The 26133-nt window shown below is 45.3% G+C and overlaps 2 protein-coding genes across 2 annotated transcripts; one reads left to right on the top strand and one right to left on the bottom strand.

Moving 5' to 3' along the window:
* Positions 1-898: 898 nt before the first annotated feature.
* GCKR (glucokinase regulator) lies at positions 899-25123 on the top strand. The gene is given in 20 exon segments (XM_035729012.1): positions 899-1040; positions 1325-1480; positions 1675-1743; positions 2348-2416; positions 2797-2870; positions 3223-3289; positions 3469-3526; positions 4647-4657; positions 5619-5713; positions 8197-8302; positions 9497-9615; positions 10242-10340; positions 10577-10674; positions 11003-11079; positions 11462-11584; positions 21799-21864; positions 22105-22254; positions 24323-24388; positions 24390-24458; positions 24908-25123. Coding segments are annotated over 20 exon segments (1848 nt in total). The 5' UTR covers positions 899-980.
* Positions 3506-4647, bottom strand: LOC113937551 (proteasome subunit alpha type-1-like). The gene has a single exon (XM_035728902.1). It carries the CDS (start codon positions 4639-4641, stop codon positions 3793-3795), a length of 849 nt encoding a protein of 282 aa, XP_035584795.1. The 5' UTR covers positions 4642-4647; the 3' UTR covers positions 3506-3792.
* Positions 25124-26133: the final 1010 nt, after the last annotated feature.

Raw genomic sequence — 26133 nt, forward strand, 5'->3', positions numbered from 1 at the left:
GTCTTTATAAATCTTATGACACTCTGTGAGTGAGGGATTATCATTAATTTCTACCAATCTGTTAGTTGCTTCACTCATTGAACAAACATAAATCCTTAAGTTATTTCATAAGATCTGGAGTAACAACCTGGGTCTGAGTCCCCATTCTGTCAACTGTGTGATCTTCAGCAGTGACCTAACTTCTCTGAGCCTCAGTTTCACCATCTGAAAAATGAGGGTGTCAGTATGATCTCCTGAGTGTTAATGTACCCAATGAGATACCGTATGTGAAAAGTGCATTGTTTGGTGTAAATAAATGTTGGCTAATGTTGTATTTAGGGCAGATACTTTGGTTTCTAATTCTCATTGCAGCATTTCTATTTCTGTGGCACTTTTTCCTGTAATATTCAGTTCAGCATGTGCCCCCCTGGGGCTCCAAAGCTTCTGTTGCCTTCCTTCTGAGATGAAAGAGAGAAATAGAGCAAGAGGGGCGGGGAGGACTGTGTGTTCTGGGCATATGATCAAGCCATGGCCCAGGTCCTCTGACCTCTGCTGTCCCTGAGGACCCTGATCTCTGGCCTCCTGATGCATCCTGGTCCCAGAGCACTTGCTCAGGGATTCTCACTGTCCTGGGACTGGGTATTGTCCTGCACTTCCAGGCTCCAGGCCCTCCAGAGAAGAGGTCATCGTGTCCAAAGTTAAGAGTAGTGAACCTCAGGTTTTTCCCTTCAGGGGCAAAGCAGAGGCTGGGCAGTCTGCATGCATGCAAAGAGGGACCCCAGGAGCTTCCCTGGGTGACCAGAGGGCTGGGGACCGACTGACCAGGAAAGGGTGCATGAAGAGGTACTCAGAGGGGGTGGTGCACAGAGAGGCCAGGGTACTTGGGTTAATCATCACTGTGGCTCAGATAAGGCCCTGCTAGCTGGAAGCAGAGTTAGCGTGACAGAAGGGTTTGTGTGGCTGAAGTGGCAGACACGACAGGATGTCCACAGCGTGTGACCATGCCGGGCACAAAACGGTTTCAACATGTGATTGAGACCCCAGAGCCTGGCAAGTGGGAGGTGAGACCCCCCTTCTCCATGTTGGTCTTCTGCACTGATTCCTAGAATCATTTCTCATCTGGACTTCCCTCCACCCTGGGTTTCTACTCTCCCTCCCCTCCTTCCCATCTTCCTTCCTGATCTTCTTCCCCTATTAGGCCCAGAGTACCAAGTGCAGGCTAAATCCTTGGGTGGTGTCCGTGTGTGTCCAAACCTTGTGCCTGCTGCCACTCTCACCTCCAGATCAGCAGTCGTGAATGAGGCTTTGGCTTCCTGCCTGTATCCTTGTGCCCCCTTCCCTCTAGTTGTCTGGGTATGAGGCAGCCCTGCCAATCACAGAGAAGTCAAACCCACTGACCCAGGACCTGGACAAAGCAGATGCCGAGCAAATTGTTAGACTGCTGGGACAATGTGATGCTGAGATCTTCCAGGAGGAGGGGCAAGTCATGCCCACATACCAGGTGACCCAGACCCATTCCCTGGACACTGAAAATAAAGATGCCAACTCCAACCGTACCTCAACCTCTGCTCTCTCAGACCATGGTCCTTAATGTTTGAGACCTGAGAGCCCCTCCACCCCACCATTAACACCCCCCTCTCTGCCCCAAATCCACTGTCCTTTTCTTGGCTTCTGATTCCTGCCTGTTCCCTACAGCGACTGTATAGTGAATTGATTCTGACCACCATGGTACAAGTGGCTGGCAAAGTTCAGGAAGTGCTGAAGGTACAGGCTTGCCATTTGCTCCCCTCCTGAACTTCTCTTCCCTCCACCTTTCTCTTTTCTTGGCCTCCACTTCTCATTTTTCTCCATCTCCAGTCCCCTTTCTCCTAGTCCTCCCTCTGGGATCTTTATTGTCATCTTATTAATCAACAGTAATTGTAATAACTATTATCTGCATCATACTCTATAATTGACATTGTGCTTTCACACTCATTACCTTTGCAAAAACCTGTGAAATTGGTGTGATCATCTCCATTTTTTTTTCAGATAGGAAAACAAAGGATAATCACGGTAGCTTGCCCAAATATATCCAGCTAATAATTGCTGGGTAGCACTGTTTTTTATTGATTGATTAGTTGATGACAAAGCTGCTCTCAGTCCTTTCTGGAATAAGTAAGGGTTTGAATAAGTAGCTAAGCCAGAGCTGGGAGTCAGATTGAAGTTTCCTTCTTTCTGCGACACCATGCCACCTATGTTCTGTTCCCTTTTGTCCTAAGAGGAGGGTTGAGAAATCTCCCCAATTGTTCTTCTGTTGCTGATAGAGAAAGAATATGCTTCCCCTAACCTGAGCTAGGCCCTGGCGACATAGGCAGTTTTTCTTTCTCAGGAGCCTGACAGGGGGCTGGTGGTGCTGAGCGGAGGGGGCACCTCTGGCAGGATGGCATTTCTCATGTCGGTGAGTACCCTGATCCCTGATTTTCCTCCCTCTGCCTTCTCAGGGTGACCCTCAGGACCATAAAGCTCATCATAGCTATGTTCCTAGGTGGCCCCCTTGAGGCCTGGCTCCCTCTCTTCCCAAAGCTAGATCTCACCATGGAGCCCTCATATCTTCAGACCCCACCTGAGCCCCACCCGTCTACTGCCCATGTCTCTACATCCCATGCACCCCCAGTCCATCATCTGCAAGTAGCATTTGAAGTGCCAAATTCCAAGCAGTACTGGCTTAAGCGCTGGCCTGAGGGAATCCTTATAAGCCTCTACACTCTAGGTGTCCAAAATCCAAGGTAATCACTCCCTTCACTATCATCACTACTTCATGTCCTTCCCCCCTGGCAGGTCTCCTTCAACCAGCTGATGAAAGGTCTAGGACAGAAACCTCTTTACACCTACCTCATTGCAGGGGGTGACAGGTAAGCCAAGTTGGCCTATGAATATTTTGTTTGGTCTGGACAGTGTTTTTTTGGAAATGTAATTTTAAGGCTTTCAGGTGAAGATTTATCCAGTTTACTTTGATCCCCATGATTTCTTATTGCCTTGCACTTGGCCCACTTCACAGACTCATGTTACCCGATTGGCCTTATAGGTACTGGAGTTTGTCAGCCCTATAGAGCATCTGTCATGGTGTCTAGCAAATAGTAGATGTTCAGTCAATGATAGCTTTCCCTTCGTTCCCTTCTCTCAAAGCATTCTCTTCTCTGCCCTAGTATACCGTAGGCTTCTGCTTCCAAACCAGTGCCACTGACCTTGAGTCTGTCTTCTTAGGTCTGTGGTGGCATCTAGGGAGGGGACAGAAGATGGTGCCCTGCACGGGATTGAGGAACTGAAGAAGGTCTGTGTTTCCCACTGATAGCCGGACACCTCTGTCTGTTCCTTCCCATGAGGACACAAAAGCCCGCGTCCAGCCAAAGCCCATTCCCTCCCCTAGTCCTGACCCTGACATGCCCACGCGATAGGTTTGTATCCTAGAATCCTCCCGGTGGCACTGTCTCACCCACCCTCTTCTCCTAGGTGGCCGCTGGGAAGAAGAGGGTGATTGTCATTGGCATTTTTTTTTTTTTTTAGGCAGGTGAAACAATTTTATTTCACAGTTGTCTTTAAACCCACAAAGACACTATGTTCTTCATATAAAAACATCAGTACAGATACCTATACTTTCCAGAAAATGATTATATAGACCCTTTCTTAAAGAAAAATGCACACCATTATATGGTTTCAGACAAGTTGCTAGGGAAAAACACATCTGGACTGATTCCTACACATAGATTATTGTCATCAGTACATGTTCCTGCATTCTTACAGATTTGATAATAAACATACAGACTGGCTTGTAACTTAATGTTCCATTGGTTCATCAGCCTTTTCTGCAGGTTCATCAGCAGGTTGAGCAGGCTGTGCCTTTCTCTGTGGTCTTTCTTCAAGACCTTCCAGGAATGGAGATACATCATCATCATCATAAATCGTAAACTCCAAGTCTTTACCAACAATTCCAATGGAAACATTCTTTGTAGTTAGGTCCTGTTCTGCAGGAAGTGTCTCTCGTAAGGCACGCAGACCATGTTTAACCAGTTCATTCAAATTGCACTCCATAAACCCAGACATATGTCTCTCCAAGTAAGTACGAGCTGATTGAGAACGGGCTCCAATGGACATGGCTCTGCAGTCAAAATAGTTGGCAGATGGACAGGTTTGGAAAATGTGAGGGCCCATATCATCATAACCAGCAATAAGCAGCCCAACACCATATGGTCTCCAGCCATATCGTTGTGTTGGTATCTGGGTCTTGCTTCCAATTAGAGATACAAGACGAGACACAGGAAGAGGTCTGTCAAATACAAATCTGGAATCCAAACACTCTTGGCGCATAAAATTACATAACAGTCTAGCATCAGCAGTAAGTCCCGCAATTGAGATACCAGTATGGTTGTCAACATGGAGAATTTTTTTCTGATGAGCTGCAAGCTCTGACTGTGCTCTCTTCAATGCAACCAACACTGCATGGGTTTTTGATTTCAGACCAACTGTGGCTGAACCTTGCTTGACAGCTTCCATTGCATACTCAATTTGATGAATCCTGCCCTGAGGGCTCCAAACAGTGACATCATTGTCATACTGGTTGCGAAACATGGTTCCGGCGCGGGTCTGCCTGCGGCCTCCTGCAAAAATACGGGCTGTCATTGGCATTTCAGTGGGACTCTCTGTGAGTGTGGGTGAAGACAGGCTGGGTGGATCCATTTTATAGGGAGGAAGGGGGTCGGAACAGAATAGCATGGAAAATAGATTGATGAAGTGGGTGCTAGAAAACAGAAAGGGTTTGCACAAGGAATTTTGATTTTACTCTCACTAATTGAGATCCAGTTGTATGAATGTGGGATGAGAGGGAAAGGATCCTATTTCAGAATACCTGTGTATCAATCCATTCAACAACCAAGGTAGAGGGACTAGTCCCAGCGTCAGCAAACGACAATGGCAAGTCAATCCTGCCACTGCCTGTTTTTGTAAATAAAGTTTTATTGAGACACAGCCGTTTGTGTTTACATAACATGGCCACTTCATGCTACAATGGTAGGGTTTCGTATTGCACAGAGTTCATAGGGCCCCCAAAACCTAAAATATTTACTCTCTTGCTCTTTACAGAAAAAGCTGATCTCTGGGCCAGTCCTTTGCTACTTAAGCATGGTCCTTTCGTAGTAACATCAGTATCTCTTAGGATTTGCTAGAAATGCAGAATCTCAGGCTCCCCCCCAAAACCTATGGAGTCTGAATCTGCATTTTAACAAGATTCCAAGCACTGGACTTGGTGACCCCAATTTTCTCTCACCATTGCAGCATACTGATTCTAACAATTCACTAAGCAGAAACAAGTCCAGCAGTGCTAGACGTAGAAGGAGGCACACAAGGAGGCCAGGACACTGACCTTAAGGAGCATAAAATTTAGTTCAGTAGTTTTTAAACTTTACCATGCAGAGGATTTCCTTGGGGAAACTTGTTAAAAATACAGGCCTGGGGCTTTCCCCTTCAAATGTGGATCCAGTAGATCTTACCTGGGTCTGGGAATATGCATTTCTAACATGCATTTTGGGCGATTCTGATGCCTCTGGGCCTCGGGCAACAATAGAGTAACCCTTCTCATCATGCCCTTTTTCTCCCCCTACCATCAGGCTCCCTTTGTGGCAGGCCAGATAGATTACTGCATGGACAATCCAGCCATCTTTTTGCCAGTCCTGGTTGGTTTCAACCCCGTGAACATGGCCAGGTGAGCCTGCTGTAATGAAAGGCAGTGACCGACCACACCCCTGGGGGAGGCCAAGAGGAAACCTGTCAAAATCTACAGTACAGCCACAACGGGGATGACACGGTGGGTATGGTCTTATTCACCACATCTCAGAATATTAAAGTAAATATTGACTGTCCTTAAGCTTATGAGGATTTTGTTTTCGGTGGGTTGTTTTTGTTTTTGTTTTGTTTTTTTGGTCGGTTGGTTGATTTATTCTTTTGTTTCCGAAAGGATTGAAGGCAGCTTACAAAAGCCACATAAAATACCAAAAGCATACATTCAAAACAGGAAGGGAAGAGACATGGAAAACAAGGGCCAGAAGGTAGAATAGGGTCAGAAAAATGCATACCACAAAGATGAGCATCTTTTCAAAGGAGCAGTAGGTGCTGAGTGGCCCGACTCCCCTTTGCCCAGCTCCCTTATTTTAGCACCCATTCTCCTTTGTCATTCTAGGCAGCCCTTTGGTCCCCTCTGTTCCCCTTTCCTGAAAACTGTGCCACCCAATCACCTCTGCCTTATTGTCTATGTAGATGGCCACTTTGACCTCAGAGAAGGTCAGCGTATGAAATCCATAGTGCTCAGGTGTGGATGTGCAGCCTTGGGAGTGGTTTTTGTTTTTGTTTTTTAGATTTTTTTTTAAAGATTTTATTTGTTTATTTGACAGAGAGAGACAGCGAGAGAGGGAACACAAGCGGGGGGAGTGGGAGAGGGAGAAGCAGGCTTCCCGCGGAGCAGGGAGCCCGATGTGGGGCTCGATCCCAGGACCCTGGGATCATGACCTGAGCCGAAGGCAGACGCTTAACTGACTGAGCCACCCAGGCGTCCCAGGGAGTGTTAAAGCAATAAGAAAGTAGATTCTTAGCCCCTTGTGCGAGAGCTCTGATGTCGCTTTGGGGTAAGGCCCTGAAATATCTATTTTTTGAAGACATCCCTGGAGATGCTGGTGCACAGCCAGGTTTGGGGAACTCTGCTAACTTAACCATTGGAGTGGGCCTCCTGATGAAGCTAAAGGCTTCCTGTCGCTGGAGTATTCCAGTGAAGGCTTGTTGATTTCTCAAGAGCAGCTTGGCACATTCAGGGGTGGTCTTGGGGGATGGGGCAGCTGGGTGCTTTCTGAGGTCTTTTTCTCAACCCCCAGATTCCAGGCTTGTAGTGTAATTCATGTGAAGATATAAATGAGTCTGAGATACTTTTAACCCTGCTCCTTTTCATGGAGGACTCTCCTTCACCAAAAATGTATCTGCTGCAGTGGATGCTAATTTCAGGCACTGTGACTAAGAGAAATAAAGGATTTCAAACAACGTAGGCGTGGAGATCTTCCAGTTGTTCCTTAAATCGGTGGCTCCCAAACTTGGCCAATCTTCAGAGTCGTCTGGGAAGCATTTTAAAAATACAGATTTTGGGGCTCCACTCCAGAACTCCTGAAGTTGATTCTCAGGGTGGGCGTGGTACCCAGAAATGGGTAGTTTAAAAAAAAAACAACAACAACTCAAACTCCCAAGGTGATTTTGATGACTAGCCAAGTTTGGGAGTCTCGGTTTTCCACTGCACAATGAACAGTGTCTCCTCACTCTGCTTAGGTCTCTAGGGACTTTCAGAAGTAGTTTGAGGACAAATGACAAGAAACACTTTACACGATGGGCATGTAATATGTGAAACTTGTTTGCCCTCGAGGAAATACAGATGAAAAAATATAAAAGTAGTTCAAGAAGGGGTAGACATTTTGCAGGGATGGGATGATAAGAGGAGGTTAGGGAGGCCTTATAGAGAGGTAACTCTCTGAGCTCCTGCCACAGTGGGTGATTTGCTAAGTATCCCCTAGCAGAGTACAGAGTACAGTACAGAGATCCCCATTCTTTGAGATTCCATGGTTGCACCCAAGCAGGTAACAAGTCTGTTGATCTCTTGTCCCCTTAGCACATTGTTTTGTTCATGATTAATTTATTCAAGAAATGTTCGCCAACTGTTAGGTGCTATGCTTCATACCTTGCAGTTGTGTTCCTTCAGTAGGAATTGTTGTCCCTCCCTCAGGTAGTAAGGGGTTTGCTCTTTGGGGAGATGGCCAGAATATATTCCCAGGAATGGAAAGGGCTTCTGATGGACCTTAAGACTGAAAATAAAGTGGCAGTTTTGACATTCTGATGATAGGTACTCCTCCAGGGACCTACAGAGAATTGTGGGTAGTATGGCCGTGGCAGTGGGACATGGGCAAGGACCAGGATACGAGAAAGTTCTGGTCTCAGGCTGGAGCTTTAAACTTGAGTGTTGGCTTTGCTCTGGGATTAAATTGCCGAATGCATTACTAGCCCTTATCTTTGGGGTTCAGAGACACAGTGCCCCCATGAGCTCCAAAGCATATCTCTAGGAGATTGTTGACGTTAGACCCCAATCCCAATATGGTCTTTGATCCTGACTCCCATCTGAGGCCCTTCCTTCCTTTAGATCCTTACAATCTCCCCTAGAAATGACCCCATTGAAGACTGGAGTTCCACATTCCGACAAATAGCAGAGCGGATGCAGAAACTGCAAGAGAAACAAGAAGCTTTTGTGCTCAATTCTGCAATTGGGGTAGGATCCTCCCCACTCCCACCTAGGGAATGCTTGCCACCTCCCAGATGCCTCTGATTTTTTTACATCTTCTCTGAATTCCTGGCATTGTGTGTCAACTAAAATGTAGTAAAGCAAATTCTGTTTTCCCATTTCCTCGTTCACCTTAAGATGTTATATTTCCATCTTGACCCTGTTTCCTAAATCCGTAATCATTAAACACCTAACCCATCTGGGGTGGATTTCCCCCAGAAATCTGTGCATCTGTGAATAGAGAGTATTGAATGGAATGGTGAATTGCTTTCTGTTTCTCTTACGTTTTAGTTTCAAATACAGGCTTTAAAACAATGGGATTCAGTTTCATCTTTCTGCTTTTCTAATCCTCTCCAAAACTGGGTGGGCCTTTCAAGCCTCCGGTGCTCCTGCGCCTTTTTCTCCAGGGTGGGGATGCACGGCACTAGGGCATGAGCGTGGTCTACCCTCACTTTGACTTGACAAGGGCCTGAGCCGAATCCCTGCTGCTGGCCCTCTCTGCCAGTGATCGGCGCATCTGAGACATTCTCCTTGCTCTTCCCTCTGTGTGGTAGGAAGGCAGCTACCCCGTGTGAGGTCCGTATCTTTCAGCTCTTGGGCGCTCATCTCTCTTCCTGTTTGCAGTTGTTTACTTTTAATCTCCTTTTCTCAGACACCACTTTGATCATTCTTTTTGCAGCCATCTCTTTATGCATGGTGTGTTGTGTTACATCCCTGTCCATTACAATGGCTGCTTCATTGGTCTGTCCAAAGGACATGAAATGTGGTGTTCGGATTGACAAACTGCTATTAAAAAAATGGGGGGTTGGGTGGGGAGAAACTTCTTGGAAAAAAAAAATACCCTCTCCAAAAAACACTTATCTCCTGCTAACAGGACACCCAGTCACTGTGGCTTCCTCCTCAGAGTCCTGAATGTACCATAGAAATGAGCAGAGCCGGCCCTTACCCTCTCTCTTCTCTCAGTGAAGCCCTCAACGCAGCACTCCTCATAGCGCACTGGGCACCCCCAGTCCTGCTGAATGCGGCCCCAGTGGCCTCTAACCAGACTCCATGCCAGGGGCCACTAACTAGACTCTGTGCCAGGGGCCACCAACCAGAGTGCATGCCCAGCAGCCACTAATTAGTGAACTCCAGGATCCTCCTTCCTCTCCCGATTCCTCTTGGGTGTCATCACCTTCTCAGTCCGAGGGCCTCAGTGGCTCATCCCGGATGAAAGGTGGAAGCGCAACCAAGATCCTGCGGGAAACCCTGCTACTGGCAGCCCATAAGACTGTGGACCGTGGCATCGCAGCATCTCAGAGGTAGGGAGGATCTGGACGAGAGAGAGATCAGAGTCAGGCAGGGAAGGGGTTGGTACAGGTTGGGGGATGGCAAGTCCAGATGCAGAGACGGGTTAATGGCAGCAAGACCGAGGCTCCACCATGCCTCCCATGGGAAAAGAGCTGGCCTGGGGTTCTTACCACACAGAGTCTCGATTGTTTCCAGTGGATCCTGGGTTCCTCAGGTCCCGCTAATCTCTGTGCCCACTTGGGACATCCAAAGCTAACCTAGTTTCAGAGAGTCTTTGACTTGGGAATGGTCCAGGTCATGCAGGAAGAGCTCCTTCTGCTGGGGGCCTTCTTCCCTTACTGGGGTCTCTGGCCTGGCTCCCAGAATCCCCACTTACCTCCTCATCTACTCTGATCCCATCCCCCTCCCACCACTCTTTCAATGTCCTTATCCTTCTGGCTGCTCTTTGTGTTCTGCTCACTGAAGCCCTTTCTATTCTCTGTAATGCATTCTGATGATACTCACTGCACCTCCACTAGGGACCAGCAGACCTTATTAGTTTTAAGGGAATTGTGCCTTCCGCTGGGCGGGGGCGGGTACCCATGCTTTCTGGGGGGGGCACTGGGCCCACCCCAGGAGCCGGTGGCCTTTCTCTCAGGTGCCTTCTGGAAATCCTGTGGACATTTGAGCGGGCTCATCAGGTGACCTATAGTCAGAGCCCTAAGATCGCTGCCCTGATGAAGCAAGCCAGCACCAGGTGTGTGGAAATGTGTTTGGAGGGGGGAGGTGGCGTGGATGGGGAATGTGTTGAGAGCAGCGGAGACCCTACAAGACTCATTAACAGGGTGAGGGGTGTGGTCTGCGTGGTGGAGGGGCATGGCAGGCTTCCTGTTGGTTTACACCTGTGCTCTGCCATGTGCATCTTTCTTTGATCCCTCGTCTTTCTTCACTGTGATCTCTCTTCTCTTGTCCTGACCTCTGGCCCACTCTCAGCCTGGAGAAAAAAGGCCGAGTGTACCTGGTTGGCTGGCAGACCCTCGGCATCATTGCCATCATGGATGGAGTGGAGTGCATCCACACCTTTGGTGCTGGTGGGACCCCAGTCCAGACTTTCTTCCTGGTTCCTCCTGATGCAAACCGATTTCCTCGCCCCCAACCCATGGGGGTTCCTCATTCAATGTCCATCCTGTCCTATCAGAACAGGCATTTCAGTCAAATGCTCCTTCCTTTGAACACCGATTCAGGCCTCGGTCCCTCAACTCCCAGCCCTGCTTAGCTGTGGCCTCCCATGAGTGTGACACCTCACCCTACACCCCACTTGCCACTTTCCTCCAAGTCCCATTAACATCGCCCCAAGCCTAGAACCTTTCTTTCCTATAAAGCCCATCACTCCTTTCTCCCTGTCCTTAAACTTTCCAGACTTCCGAGATGTCCATGGCTTTCTCATTGGTGATCACAGTGATATGTTTAACCAGAAGGCTGAGCTCATCCGCCAGGTGGGAGGATGACGGGACATGGGGGAGGTTGTGACGGTGATTGGTGTGCAGAACGGGAGGTAAGGGGAGGTAGAGACAGGTGGGGGAGTATAACAGGGCAGACAGTTCAGAGAAGGGAATATGGGTTAGAGGTCGGGAGGCTTTGGGGCAGCACAGGGAGGGTGGAAGGCTCTGGATTTGCCCTCTAAAGCTGGCTCTGGTCCAGTGCTCTTCCCTCAACTTGCTGCATCATCTTGGGCAAAACACTTTACCTCCTTGAACCTCAGTTCTTTCATCTGTATACAAACACGCTGTATGAGAGGTCCTGCGAGGCCCTCTGCAGTCTCCAGGTCTATGTGCTGGAGTTTTTCATGGGGGGTGGCTCCCATCTTCTTGTGCCCAGGGTCCCCAATTCTCCTTCTCCCAGGAGGGCTTCCTGACTTCCATCTTGCCATCCCTCACAGAAATTGACACTGTGGCCTTCATTTTTACCCTGGATGGTGAGAGGGAAGACGGGAGCGGTGGGGTGAGCAGGTAGAGGCAGTGGAGTGACTCAGGGGAACTGTCATTTTTCTGGGTCTTCCCAGAAATTTCCAAAGCAATGGCTCAGTTCTATCCAGGAATATGAGCAAAAGACAGGCCAGGCCGCCAATCATCTGACAGATACTCATTTGTCCTTTGTTACGGGTTCATTGTTGATATTATAGTCATCCTCACTATACAAAAGTCTTTAAGGCATATGCTTGCAAGTTAACTATGCTGAATTCACTGCAGAAAATATTACACTGATATTGTCTGTAATACAATGAAATCATAATTCCACTAGTTATAATTTATTATAATATGTATTATAGTTATAATTTTCACTAATTACAATTATTATAATATTTATTATAATTATAATTTTCGCCAATTATAATTTCACTAGGGAAGCACTGATAATGTTTGGGCAAAGCATTATCAGTACAAGCACTGATAATAATCATAGAAATAATAATCAGTTTGGGTGCACTTCTCAGTTTAGAGTTTAGAGTGGGCATTGGGACATCTGAGTGTCAGTTCATCTGTGCTTTGTGGCCCAAGAAAGAAAGCGGTTTTACATCTGTGGTCCTCCGTTTTCTCACTGACACCGGTCCACCATCCACAGGGCGCAACCAGGGTCCCGAAGGGTTGCCCTGGAGAGATGTGGTCTCATCCATTATTCAGATCACCTCCTCCAGGAAGCTTCCTGACTTGACCAGACAACAGCTGCCATGCTTTCTTACCTGCACTAAGAACTCAATGGAAGCCCCCCGCCCCTGCCCCGAGCCAGGGGATCCTTGCTCCTTCCAGTGTGTATCTTTGTCTTCCCTTCCAAATGGTGTTCATTGGTCACATCTCTACTTTTTGGCATACTTTCCACATTCATTGTCTCCTTTGACATCTCACATCTTCTAAGAAGTCTTTTCCAATGAAACCCACAATATTTAGACCCCTCCTTGATGTGGGATACCTCTCCACACTTCCAGGTTCCACTGTACAGTCATCATACCTAATACACATGTAGGCCTATGCACTTTACAAACTATTTCATTTATAATATCATTTCTCATAACGAGCTCCTAAGGGATGTAGGTTTTGTCCCCCATCTCAGATAAGGAAGCTGAAACTAAGAGATTAAGGGATTGTAATCATAGCCACATGGCTAAAGCAGGAGTCAGGACTCAAACCCTGGCCTTGTGACTCTAAGCCCATGGTTTCTTTCACTTCACAATATAAATTTCAACCATATCCATGAATTGAGTCAGATTCTTTTACTCATTCGTTCAACAAATATTTTTTATGCACCTATCACATGCCAGGTACTATTCCAGGGATAGGGGATATGGTAGGGAATGTTAAGCTGTGATATTGTTTTAAAGATTTTATTTATTTTAGAGAGAGAGCTTGAGAGTGAGAGAGAGAGATTGAGAGAACGAGTGGGGGGAGGAGCAGAGGGAGAAGCAGACTCCCTGCAGACACTGGACTCGATTCCAGGACCCTGGGATCGTGACCGGAGCCAAAGGCAGCTACTTAACCAACTGACCCACCCAGGCACCCTAACCTGTGATCTTTTGAAAAAGATCTGTTTTTAAGGAAAATTGTAATTATAATAGCAACATTTTTATTGTAAACACTTAAGAAAATACAGAAATCAAAAGAAGGAGAAAAGTATCCATAACAACCTTTTTCCAAAAAACCACTTAGACAAATTTTGGAGAATGTCCCTCTAGGGTTTTTTATGCATACGTAAATATATTTATACAAAAACAGGACCATATTTGACATGCTGTTTTTAACTTGCTTCTCTTCATTGAAAATTATGAACACATTTCTGTACAAATATATCCACATCGTTTTTTCTTTAGATTATTTATTTATTTATTTGAGAGAGAGATCATGAGAGAGATGAGGGTCAGAGGGAGAAGTGGACTCCCTGCTGAGCAGGGAGCCCCGACGCGGGACTTGATCCTGGGACTCCAGGATTGTGACCTGAGTGGAAGGCAGATGCTTAACCAACTGAGCCACCCAGGTGCCTGACATCATCATTTTTTTAAAGATTTTTATTTATGGTTTTGAGAGAGAGAGAGGAGTAGGGGGAAAGGGAGGAGTCGAGGGAGAGGGAGAAGCAGACTCCCTGCTGAACGCAGAGCCCAAGGCAGGTGCTTGATCCCAGGAGTTGAGATCATGACCTGAACTGAAGTCAGACACCTAACTGAGCCACCCAGGTGCCCCTAATTCAAATTCCTTTGATGACTGTGGAGATTGACCACCTAAAGATATATATTGGATATTGTACCTTTTTTCTTTATTGTGTTACTTTTTCATACCTTTTGGGCATATTCACCCATTCTTTTGAGCATATTTATTTTTTTCTTACTAATTTATAAGAGGGAGTGTATAAAGCAAGGACAGTAGCTTTTTTTTTTCTTGTTCTGTATTTTCCTCCAGTTTATTACTATTTTTTATTTCTACATATTTGATGTAGAGATGCTTTACTTACATTTTTACATAGTCACATCTATCAGTCTTTTTTTGGTGTGTATGGCTTCTGTCTTTTGCTTGATTCTGGTTTGTATCTTTCTAAATGTATGGCAATTGTTTGAAATAAAGAGGCTTCCATTAGTAAATCTTCAGTTGCAGAAATATTTTTGAAGTAAACTCCTCCCACACTTTTATTTTGAAAAATTTTCTACCCTACAGAGAAATTGCAAGAACAGTAAACACCCATACACCAATTTTTAAAAAGATTTTCTTTATTTATTTGAGAGAGAGAGAGCTAGATTCACCAATCTTTAACATTTGGCCACATCTGCTTCATCCCTCTTTTCCTCTGAATTATTTGAAAGATACTTGGAGATATGATGACACTTGACACAAATTACTGTGTCCCCTAAGAACAAGGACATTTGCCTACATAACTGCAATATAATTATCACACTCAGGAAAAATGACAGTGAATACAATTATCAAATCTGCAGACCATATTAAAATTTCCCCAATTATCCATGTATTATTTTTATTTCCAGGTCCAGGATCCAATCAGAGATAATGCATTGCACTTAGTTATCAGGTCTCTTTAGTTTCTTTAATCTAGATGAATTCTTTAGCTGTTTTTTGTGTCTTTTATGACACTGATAGTAAAGGAGTCTGGACCAGTTGTTTTCCAGAATGTGCTTCACCTTGGGTTTGCCTGATGGTTTCTTCATTCTATTCAGGTGAAGTTTTTTGGCAGGAGTACTACGTAGATGAGACTGTGCCTTTGTCAGTGTATCACATTAGGGGGTGCCTGATGGCAGTTCATTCCTTTACTGGTGATATTTGATCACTTACTCAAGGTAGTGTCAGATTTCCTTTTTTTTTAAGATTTTATTTATTTATTTATTTGAGAGAACAGAGAGAGAACGTGAGTGATGGGGGAGGGGCAGACGGAGAGGGAGGAAACAGACTCCCCACTGAGCAGGGAGCCAGCAGGGGGGCTCCATCCCAGGAGCTGGAGATCATGACCAGAGCTGCATGACCAGAGCTGAAGGCAGAAGCTTGACTGACTGAGCCACCCAGGCGCCCTGGTAGAGTCAGATATCTTTACATCCTATTCCTTAGTGATCTTTCACCCGATGGTTTTAGCATCCACAGATGATTCTTGGTTGAATCAATTTATTACTGTGGTGGTTTTTTAATGGTGATTTTCTATCTTTCTGTCTGCATTTATTAGTTGGTATTCTTCTGTAAAGAAAATCTCTCCCCACCCCATTTACATATGTTTAGATTCAGTATGGACTCATGAATTTTTTGTTGTTAAATGTGTTTTAATCCATTCCTGTCATTATTGATTTTTAATACTCAAAACGAGCTCTTATTCAAGCCGGCCCCTTTGTCCTTGTGACATATCCACATTAGTGTTTAAACATTCTTTGCTGTGTGTCTTTTTGGGAAAAAAAAATCACCTTTTCTCTTATGCAAAAGGGTAGCATATTATAGTCTTTTGTGCCTTGCGTTTGTTAACAAGATATCTTGAAAATCACTCCCCTTCAGTTTCTAAATCTCGTAATTATTTACCTGTGTGTGTATATAGATGTGTGTCTGTACGGTAGTGTCCCCAGCCATCTATGTAGGAGTACAGAAATGTTGTCCCAGGTTCACCTTGTACTTTCCCTGGTTCCAGTCCTGGCTGGAATCGGTAATTTTCAAGGAGCCCCGGTGGTTGTCAGTGGGGATTGGTACAGCAGGCCCGCCTTCTCCACGTTTGCTTTCCACTTCATTTACCCCAATCAACTGTAGTCCAGAAGCAGATGATCCCCCTGACAGATCGCCAAAGGGTCGGTAGTAGCCTAACGCTATGTCACACTGCCTATGTCATTCCTGTCCCTCCGTCTCATCCAGCAGCCATTTTGTCATCTCACATCGTCACCAGAAGGGGAATGGTGAATACGGTATATATAATAAGATACTTTGAGAGACCACAGTCACATAACTTTTATTATAGTATGTTGTTATAATTGTTCTATCTTATTGTTGTTGCTGTTCATCTCTTACTGTGCCTAATGCATAAAATAATCTTTATCATAGGTATGTATGTATAGGAAAAAAACAGTATGTATATGGCTCCGTTCTATCTGCAGTGCCAGGCATCCACTGGGGGTCTGGAACTCATCCCCGTGGGTAAGTGGGGACTGCTGTATTTAAAAACCAGGTGCTAGGTACGCTCACTGCTACTGGTGGCTTTGCCTCTAAGCAAAGTTCTTTGGTAGAAAAAACAAGGAAATACGGGGGCACCTGGGTGGCTCAATCGGCTAAATGTCGGACTCTTGATTTCCGTTCAGGTCATGACCTCAGGGTCATGAGATTGAGCCCCACATCCGGCTCTGTGCTCAGGGTGGAGTCTGAGATTCTCTCTCCCTCTGCTCCTCTCCCTGTTTGCGTGTGCACTGTCTCTGTCTCAAAAAGAAAAGAAAAGAAAAGAATGAGGAAATACAGTTGACCTTGAAAAACACGGGGGTTAGAAGCACTGTCACCCCACACAGTTGAAAATCCCCCTATAACTTTTTTTTTTTAAGATTTTATTTATTTATTTATTTGACAGAGAGACAGCGAGAGAGGGAACACAAGCAGGGGGAGTGGGAGAGGGAGAAGCAGGCTTCCCGCCGAGCAGGGAGCCCGATGCGGGGCTCGATCCCAGGACCCTGGGATCATGACCTGAGCTGAAGACAGACGCCTAACGACTGAGCCACTCAGGCGCCCCCAAAAAATCCCCCTATAACTTTTGACTCCCCCAAACTTAACTAATAGCTTACTGTTGACCAGAAGCCTTCCCGATAACAGTCAACACATATTTTTAAAGTTTTATGTATTATATGCTGTACCCTTACAATAAAATAAGCTAGAGAAAAGAAAATGTTAAGAAAATCATACAGAAAATTCCTTTATAGTACCACACTGTATTTATTGAAAAAAAATCTGCCTATAAGTGGACCCGTGTGGTTCAAACTTGTTGTTGACCCTTGTTGTTCAAGGGTCAACCGTGTATTTTTTTTCACATAAGTACATATATACACATTTATCAATGTATATATGTTCTCCTTCCTGTTTTCCCTTAGTGAGAATGTTGATTTCCAACATCATCAATATATTTATCCATTTGCTTAGTCCTGCAATAAATACTGGTTTTGAAATTGCTACCCTAAAACACTATCATCAACAAACTTACCAAGAATGGTGAAGATTTCTTTGCAGTTCTTTTTGTCTTCTGACCATATCCCACGAAAGATACATAAAGTGTCAAAAGTCACTTGGATTAAGTTTTTTCTTCTCTCTCTGTAGTTATGTTATCAGCATGATATATAGTTAGTTTCGTTTCCTTTATTTTTATTTGTTTTCCATTTTAGAGGTTTTTTTAAAGATTTTATTTATTTATTTGTCAGAGAGAGGGAGAGCACAAGCAGGGAGGGGCAGCAGACAGAGGGAGAGGGAGAAGCAGGGTCCTCACTGAGCAGGGAGCCCGATGTGGGACTCGATCTCAGGACCCTGGGATCATGACCTGAGCCAAAGGCAGACACTTGACTAAGCCACCCAGGTGTCCCTGAGTTTTTTGTTTTTGATCTCACTTTATCTTTTGAATATGTAAAACATAATGTGGTTTAAAGTCAAACTGTAGGGGTGCCTGGGTGGCTCAGTCATTAAGCGTCTGCCTTCAGCTCAGGTCGTGATCCCAGGGTCCTGGGATCGAGCCCTGCATCGGGCTCCCTGCTCGGCGGGAAGCCTGCTTCTCCCTCTTCCACTCCCCCTGCTTGTGTTCCCTCTCTCACTGTGTCTGTCTCTATCAAATAAATAAATAAAATCTTTAAAAAAATAAAAAATAAAAGTAAATAAAGTCAAACTGTATAAAAAGGAGATGTCCCATCCCCTTCACTCTTCCTTCCTCCTGTCTGCACTCATCCCTGCAGGTAGACAATTTCATTAGTTACTAACATGCCTTCCTGTGGTTCTTTTTGCAAAAAAAGTATATTTGTATGTACTTTGCAATTTTTTTCTTATACAAGAGGCCCTGTGCTATGTATATTCTTTTGTACTTTAATGAGATATCCTGAAAATAACTCCACTTGGGTTTATAAAACCCTTCCTCATTATTTTTTACATTTGTGTGCAAATTGTACACGTGCAAGAATTATTTGGGCAGTCTCTGATGTAGGACATTTGGTTGTTTCCAATATTTTGCTATTACCAATAATGATGCAATGAATATGCATGTATTTTTGTAATGTAGAAGTGTATCTTTGGGGTAAATTCCTCGAAGAATGAGAGCTGGGTCAAAGGATAAATACATATGTAATTTTGTTAGATACTGCAACATTTCCCTTCATAGGGATTGTCCCATTTTGCTTCTTTTTTTTTTTTAAAGATTATTTATTTACTTATTTGACAGAGAGAGACACAGTGAGAGAGGGAACACAAGCAGTGGGAGTGGGAGAGGGAAAAGCAGGCTTCCTGTGGAGCAGGGAGCCCCATGCGGGGCTCAATCCCAGGACCCTGGGATCACGACCTGAGTCGAAGGCAGATGCTTGATGACTGAGCCACCTAGGCGCGCCTTCCCTATAGCCTCTTTAAGAGCATTCTCAAGCTTTTGAATTTTGCCAATCTGTTAGATGAGAAATTCTACTTCTGTGTGGTTTTCATTTGTATTTTACTTATTATGTGTTTAGTTGAGCATCTTTTCACATGCTTAAGGGTCTTTAGTAAATCTTTTTCTTTGTGAATTGTGTGTTCATGTAAATACATGAAATATGCTCATTTTCTAATTGTATTGGGGTCTGTATGATCCCTTGATTTTTAGTACTTTATTTTTATTTAAAGATATTATTTATTTGAGAGAGAGAGAACACAAGCAGGGGGAGCGACATGCAGAGGGAGAGGGAGAAGCAGGCTCCCTGCTGAACAGAGAGCCCGATGCGGGCTCGATCCCAGGACCCTGGGATCATGACCTGAGCCGAAGGCAGACACTTAACTGACTGAGCCACCCAGGTGCCCCTGATTTTTAGCACTTTATAAATCAGAGGCATTAGTCCTTTCTTTCTGATATATATTGTAAATATTTCATTTGGGTTTTAACCATGCAAATGTCTTTGTTTTAATTTTTCTGGGGTAGAACTTATTTATTTTATTTTATTTTTTAAAGATTTTATTTATTTATTTGAGAGAGAGAGAATGAGAGATAGAGAGCACGAGAGGAAAGAGGGTCAGAGGGAGAAGCAGACTCCCTGCTGAGCAGGGAGCCCGATGTGGGACTCTACCTGAGCCGAAGGCAGTCGCTTAACCAACTGAGCCACCCAGGCACCCTCTGGGGTAGAACTTATTAATCCATTTTTTGTTGAATCTGGACCTTGAGGCACAGAAAGCTCTCTGCTACTCCCAGGTTGTAAAGGAACTCCACCTGTGTTTTCTTCTAGTAAAAATGGTTTCTTTTTTCTTTCTTTTTTTAAAAACACTTAGACCTGCAATTCATTAATTGATTCTTGTGTTTGGGTTAAGGTATGAACCCAATTTTATGTTTTTCTAAGCCACTATCTCTCCCCAAATATATAATATATATATAATTTATTTATTTGAGAGAGAGTGAGCGAGAGATAGAGAAGGAGCCGGGGGGGGGGGGCAGAAGCAGGCTCCCCATTGAGCAGGGAGCCCCACATGGGGCTCCATCCCTGGACCCTGAGATCATGACCAGAGCCAAAGGCAAACATTAACCGACTGAGCCACCCAGATGCTCCATCTCAATATATATTTTAAATTCATCTTTTCCTGAGTGATTTGAGATGCTACCTCTATCAGATATTTAGTTCCCATGTGCACTGGTTTATTTATGGACTTTCTGTTCTGTTCTACCAGTCTGTCTATTGATATGATGATGCCATACAGTTTAAATATAGAGGCTTATTGTGTTCTTAATATCTGAAAGGTTAGTGTTTCTCTCACTCTTTTTTTTTTTTTAAAGATTTTATTTATTTATTTGACAGACAGATAGTGAGAGCAGGAACAAGCAGGGGGAGCGGGAGAGGGAGAAGCAGGCTTCCCGCCGAGCACGGAGCCCAATGCGGGGCTCGATCTCAGGACCCTGGGACCATGACCTGAGCCGAAGGCAGATGCTTAACGACTGAGCCACCCAGGTGCCCCTCTCACTCTTCTTTTTAAGGATTTTTCTAGGTACATTTGCTGCCTTTTTTCTATATGTACTTTAAAATGAATGTGTCTGGATTCAAATTATGTACACTTTAATATATTTTTGTGTTAATGATAGCTCATGGTATACATGGTAATATAATGGTCAGGGACATAAGTGATATAACCCAGAGTTGATTGATCTCTTTCCCACAGGGCAGTCTGTGTACGGCACACGAGCTAGCTCCATTCTGATTGGTCAGATTTCTGCGTGTGCGCTCTTTTTTTTTTTTTTTTTTTTGCCAAATGAGCCACAGTATCTTCCCCCCCACCCCAGTTCTTATTTAAATTCCCGTTAGTTAACACACAGTGTAATGTTATTTTCAGGTGTACGATATAGTGATTCAACACTTCCATACAACACCCGGTGCTCGTCACAACAGGTGCACTCCTTAATCCCCATCACCTGCTTCACCCATCCCCCACCCACCTACCTTCCCTCTGGTAACCATTGTTCTCTATAGTTAAGAGTCTGTTTCTTGGCTTGCCTCTCTCTCTTTTCCCCCCTTTATTTTGTTTCTTAAATTCCACATATGAGTGAAATCATATGGTATTTGTCTTTCCCTGACTGACTTATTTCACTTAGCATAATAATCTCTAGCTCCATCCACATCACTGCAAATATTCTTATACAGTACTCATGCCCTTGTCAATCACTTGTTAAGTATTTTCAGTATACCCTCTGCAAAGGGTGTGTGTGACCTGCTATTTCTAGGATGCCAGAATAGGGGGGTAGAAGTAGTGGTAGCTTATTTCCTAGCCTGGCTAGGACCCAGTAATTAATCCTCTCAATTCCTTTTCTGGACTCCGGTTATAGTAATAGATGCAAAGTGCAGTAATGGACGTTATAAGTGCAAGAGATGAGGGCCAAGGACAGGTGGTGTTTATACTCACAGTATTATGTGTTTGTAGTGTTTTAGTTTTCAGTGTGCTTTCCCACACATTATGTTACTCACCTAGGAGATGATTGTGGCCAAGTAGGAAATGCCTTCATCACAAATCAGAAGACCTGGATTTAGGTCCTGATTCTACATGTCACTATTATATAAGCTTATTCAAGTTACTTCTTTTTATTTTTTAAGATTTATTTATTTATTTGAGAGCGAAAGAGAGACTACAAGTGGTGGGAGGGGCAGAGGGAGAAGGAGAGAAAGAATCTCCAGCAAACTCCCAATGCAGCGCTCGATCTCATGACCCTGAGATCATGACCTGAGCCGAAATCAAGAGTCGGACGCCTAACTGACTGAGCCACCCAGGTGCCCCTCACGTTACCTTACTTTTGACCTCTAGTTTCCACATATGTAGAAATGGGGATAAAAAATCCTATTTCGTTGGGTTGGTATAGGTGTTAAATTGAATTAATTTTCAACAAATGTGTATTGATCAGTAACCATGTATCAGCCATTATCGAAAAGATTGGCGCTCTGGAGCAGAATAAGACACCATCTCTGCTCTCAAGGAGCCTTTGGTTTAGTGGAATGAATCCCAGGATCTTCACTCCTCCCCTGTCAGGTACCTGGGGAGCAAAAGCAAAGTTCTGACGAGCGCAAAACCGTTCTGCGCAAGAACTCAGAGAAGGTATCTGTGTACTGGGTGGTCAAAACCACAAATGTGTGACACCACCAAGTTTGCCTGGGACAGTCCTGGTTTACAACTACTGTCCTGATGTCTAAACTCTGGGCTGGTCAAACAAATTACGTCTGTATTTTGGTCCCTGGTTTTTGATCCCTGGATTCCTGTCTGACAATAGGGCCCTATTCACCCTGTTGCTCTACCATCCTCTAATTTCCCATACCCTCGTGTGTGTGCCCTGTTTAGAAGTTCCAGCATGAGCTAAGCACCAAGTGGGTGCTGAATACCGTGAGTACAGGGGCCCATGTGCTTCTTGGGAAGATCCTCCAAAACCACATGTTGGACTTCTGCATTCGCAACTCCAAGCTCTTCTGGCGGGCGCTGGCCATGCTGCAGGTAGGTCGTGATGGGACGTGGCTGGGTGGGGCCTGGCCCCCTGCCTAGGCTGCCACAGAGATATGGACACGTGTGGGGCCAAGGGCTGACTTTTCTCCTGCGCTGCCTCCTCCTCCTCCCATCAGGCTCATCCTCCACTCTGGGGAATGTATGTGCATGCTTGGGTGCATGACTGTGAGATGATAACTATCAGACAAGATTCTTTCAGTTACAAGTATGTGACAGACCTCTAATTCATACTGGTTTAAGCTAAACAAGCCAACTGACTTGTTCACGCAACTGGAGTTCCAGGGTAGCTCGATCCAAATACTCAAAACAATGTGCTCCAGACTGTCAGCCCTTAACTTTCCTCTGTGTTGCTCTCCTTCTCAGGCAGCTTTTCTCCAGTAGGTGGCAAACTGGCCCCCGGCAGTGCCAGCCTAGCATCCTACCAATTTAGCAACCCGAGTGGAAGAAGAGTTTATCTGTGCCTGTGATTCCTACGAATGCCTGGGAGGAAGGGCTCTCGCTGGCTTGTCTTGGGTCACATGCCATCCCTGAGCCAGTCACTGTTCTCCAGGGGAAAGCAGCCCTCTGCCCTGGCCTGGCTCATGTGCTCTCCCTATGGGATGGCACTGGAGGAAAGGGTGGGAAGTGAGCCTCAGTCAAACAGCCTGGCCTGAGAATGGAGGCACCATAGTTCCCTGGAGGAAGATCAAGGTGCTGGTACTAGAAGGGGGAGGAATGGCTGCCGAACAGATAGCACAATAGCTGGTCAGGAAAGGAGGGTTGCTAGGTTTAGCAAATAAAAATACAGGACAAATTGGAATTTCAGATAAATAAAGGATTTTTTTTTTAGTGTAAGTATGTCCCATGCAATATTTGAAGCATCCTTATACTATTTTTTTCATTATTCATTTGAAATTCTTATTCCTGGGTATCCTGTATTTTTATTTGCAAAATCTGACAACCCTGTGTAAAGGGAATCAATCAATGAGCATTTAGTGAGCACCCACCAAGTCCCTAAAACCTTCTCAAATGAATAGAACCAACCAACCAGGAAAAGAAAAGTGCTTTATGCTCTTTTAGATCCTGGGGTTGGGTTGGGTAGGGGGAATTGGAGATATGTCTGATCCAGGACTTGCCATCCTAGAGTGGCCCATCTAAGGATTCCATGGAAGATTGAAAGCCAGACCAGAATTGGGGCTTGCCAAATGTAGCTAGACCCAGTCCATCCAAAAGGGCAGTCACCACCCACATGTGGCTACTGAGCACTTGAAATGAGGCTAGTGTGTCTGAGGAGCTGAACTTTAAGTTTTGTTTAAAAACTGAAGCAGTGTAATTTTTTTCATTAAATGCAACTTTATTGTTTTGGTAGAACTACATTTTACATTTACATCGAACTTCAGTACCTGAACTGAGATGTGCTGGGATTATAAACTAGACCCTAGATTTCAAAGACATGATACAAAAATACTGTAGAATATCCTCCTAATCATTTGTAATATTGCTTAGATATTGAAATAATATTTTAGATATATATATCGGATTAGATAAAACATGATTAAAATCTATTTTCTTATTTGTTTCTTTTGCATTCCATGTGTTTCTTTTTTAATGCAGTACTAGAAGATCTTAAATTACATATGTGGTTCACATTATATTTATCTTGGGCAGTGCTGAGCTAGTGGGGGGGGCGGGTGACAAAAAGGAGCAGCTTTTGCAGATGAGCAGTCTTGGCAGGATGTAAAGGAGGGACAGGGTTAAGGAGGAAACTGGAAGGAGTGAGTTCAGTTTCAGGTTACCAACCTATTGGGTTGGTGGTACACGGCTGGAAGTGTGACCAAGTTGTCATTAATCCTCCAGTTTAACCTGGCCCATCAAAGCCCACCGCTAACCCTTTTTCTTCACACCTGGGGATTGTGAGTTTGGGATCGCCTATAGGGACCGCTTCTCCACAGCCTCTCTGGCCAGTCTTTAGGATCCCAGGTGCCTGCCTCCCACTCTCCCACTCCTTTTTCCTCCTCGACTTCATTTTCTGCTCCCCTGGCCTTCTAGCCCGACACTGACCTTCCCGCTTCTTCCACAGCGGTTCTCTGGACAGCCCAAGGCTCGATGCATCGAGACCCTCCTCCAGGTGATCCACTTCCCCCAAGCCACTGTCGGATGACATTCGGACTGCTCCCATCTCCTTCCACATCCAGGTTGCACACAAGAAGGAGCAGGTATCCTGCCGGCAGCTAACATTTACTGAGTCCTTTCAGCATATCAGGAATTTTGCTTGGTACTGGGTTTACAAAGTTAGTGACGTTCTGCCAAGGAGCTCCCTGTTTCTTGGGGAATTGTGATTGTGACAAGGAGGCACAGAGGTGTGGAAAAGCTGCTGCGGGGTGCAGAAATGGGGTCTGTTTAGGAGGGGAGCCAGGAAAGAGAGGGAGTGGGGCCTTTGAACTGGGTCTTAGAGAATGAATAGGAGTTTTCTGGGTCTGGGTGAAAGCTTCTTTCTGTTCTTAACCCACCTCACTACAATTTCTGGTCTTGATAACTCTCTTCTACTCTTGCATCCAACCTAGTGGCTTCTGACTCCCACACTGAATGCTCTGGCTCTTCCAGGGCTCTTGCCCAGATGGCCTCACTCTCTCAGGCTTCAGTTCTCCCTGCCTCTTCCCCACAGGTGATCCCCATAGGCTTGCTGGGCCTCCTATTCCCGTGCTCCATCCCTGAGGCGCAGGAGCAACTGGCGGCTGCTCTGTCTGTCTGTGAGGCTGTCAGGAGCGCCCTCACTGGGCCAGGTCGGAAGCGCGGTGCGGACCCCCTGGAAACCCTAGAGCCTGCCCTGCCCTGCACTGGTGTTTCTGGGCGCGAAGCCCACGGAGGCGTGTTGGGCTAGCGGCACATGTGTGGGAGGAGAGGCCCAGTCCCCAGGGCCACCCGCAGCCCAGGGTGAGGAAAAAGAGTCTCTCTACTTTGGGGGAATTCTTGCTCTTGACCCAGTGGTCTTCACTTTCACCGGCATATTCTGATTTCAGAAATAAAACAAAATGCCTTGTTTTGGAAAGTTAACCTTCCAAACTCAGTAGATCAGAGTCAATAAATTAGAGGTGGGACCAGATGGGTGGCATGGGTTGGTCCCAACAACAGGTTTGTTTCTTCACTTCCCTCCCGTACCCCTCAAACGCATTTCATTGGGCACTGATCCAGACCTTATTCTAGCATCTCTGTATCCCTCATCTCCAACATGTGGGTTCGTGTGTGCACGCACCTGCGCATACACTCCCCTCCTGCTCGGAATCACAAAGCAAGGGGAGGTGGGAACCTAGATGATTCCAGAGGAAGAGGGGAAAAGTCGTGTCCCCAACACAGGACACCCAGAAAAAGGATCCCAAGTAGGCAGGACAGCAGGTTCCTTATCACTAGATTGAAAGCTACATCCACAGAGTAGACTCTGAAGTGGGGGTTGCTTCCCCTGCCCAAGTTTGTAAGGGGAACAGAAGGAACTCTGGGGGTGCTGAACAGCCTTTGCTGGGGGGGATGTGATAAACACTAGAAATCCCAGTTTGTCCATTTTAGACCTCAGCTTCGACTGTTTTGATGTATCAAAGGCAAACCTTGCCCATCCCAGACCCATCCCAGCTCTTCAATGCCTAGGACGTAGGATTCTGATAATAGAGAGCTGGCTCCCCCTTGTGCCCGAGAAGTACACAGGTAAAAACCTCAAAAGCTCACGGGAACCTTCAGGCAGTAGGGTGAACACTAAGGAGCCAGATTTTGGTTTTATGAGGATAGAGTCACCAACCTTGTAAAGGCAGCTGTAAGCGCCCTCAAAATGTCTGTGGATCTCCAGCCTCTATCAGAGTGCTCTTTGGACTCCGAGTACATTAGACCCGAGATCCTTACCCA

Source organism: Zalophus californianus, chromosome 8, assembly GCF_009762305.2.
Source record: "Zalophus californianus isolate mZalCal1 chromosome 8, mZalCal1.pri.v2, whole genome shotgun sequence".
NCBI lineage: Eukaryota > Metazoa > Chordata > Mammalia > Carnivora > Otariidae > Zalophus > Zalophus californianus.

Bases quoted from the DNA above. Each gene is read 5' to 3' on its own strand.
- LOC113937551 (XM_035728902.1), bottom strand. From the start codon at position 4,641: ATGCCAATGACAGCCCGTATTTTTGCAGGAGGCCGCAGGCAGACCCGC.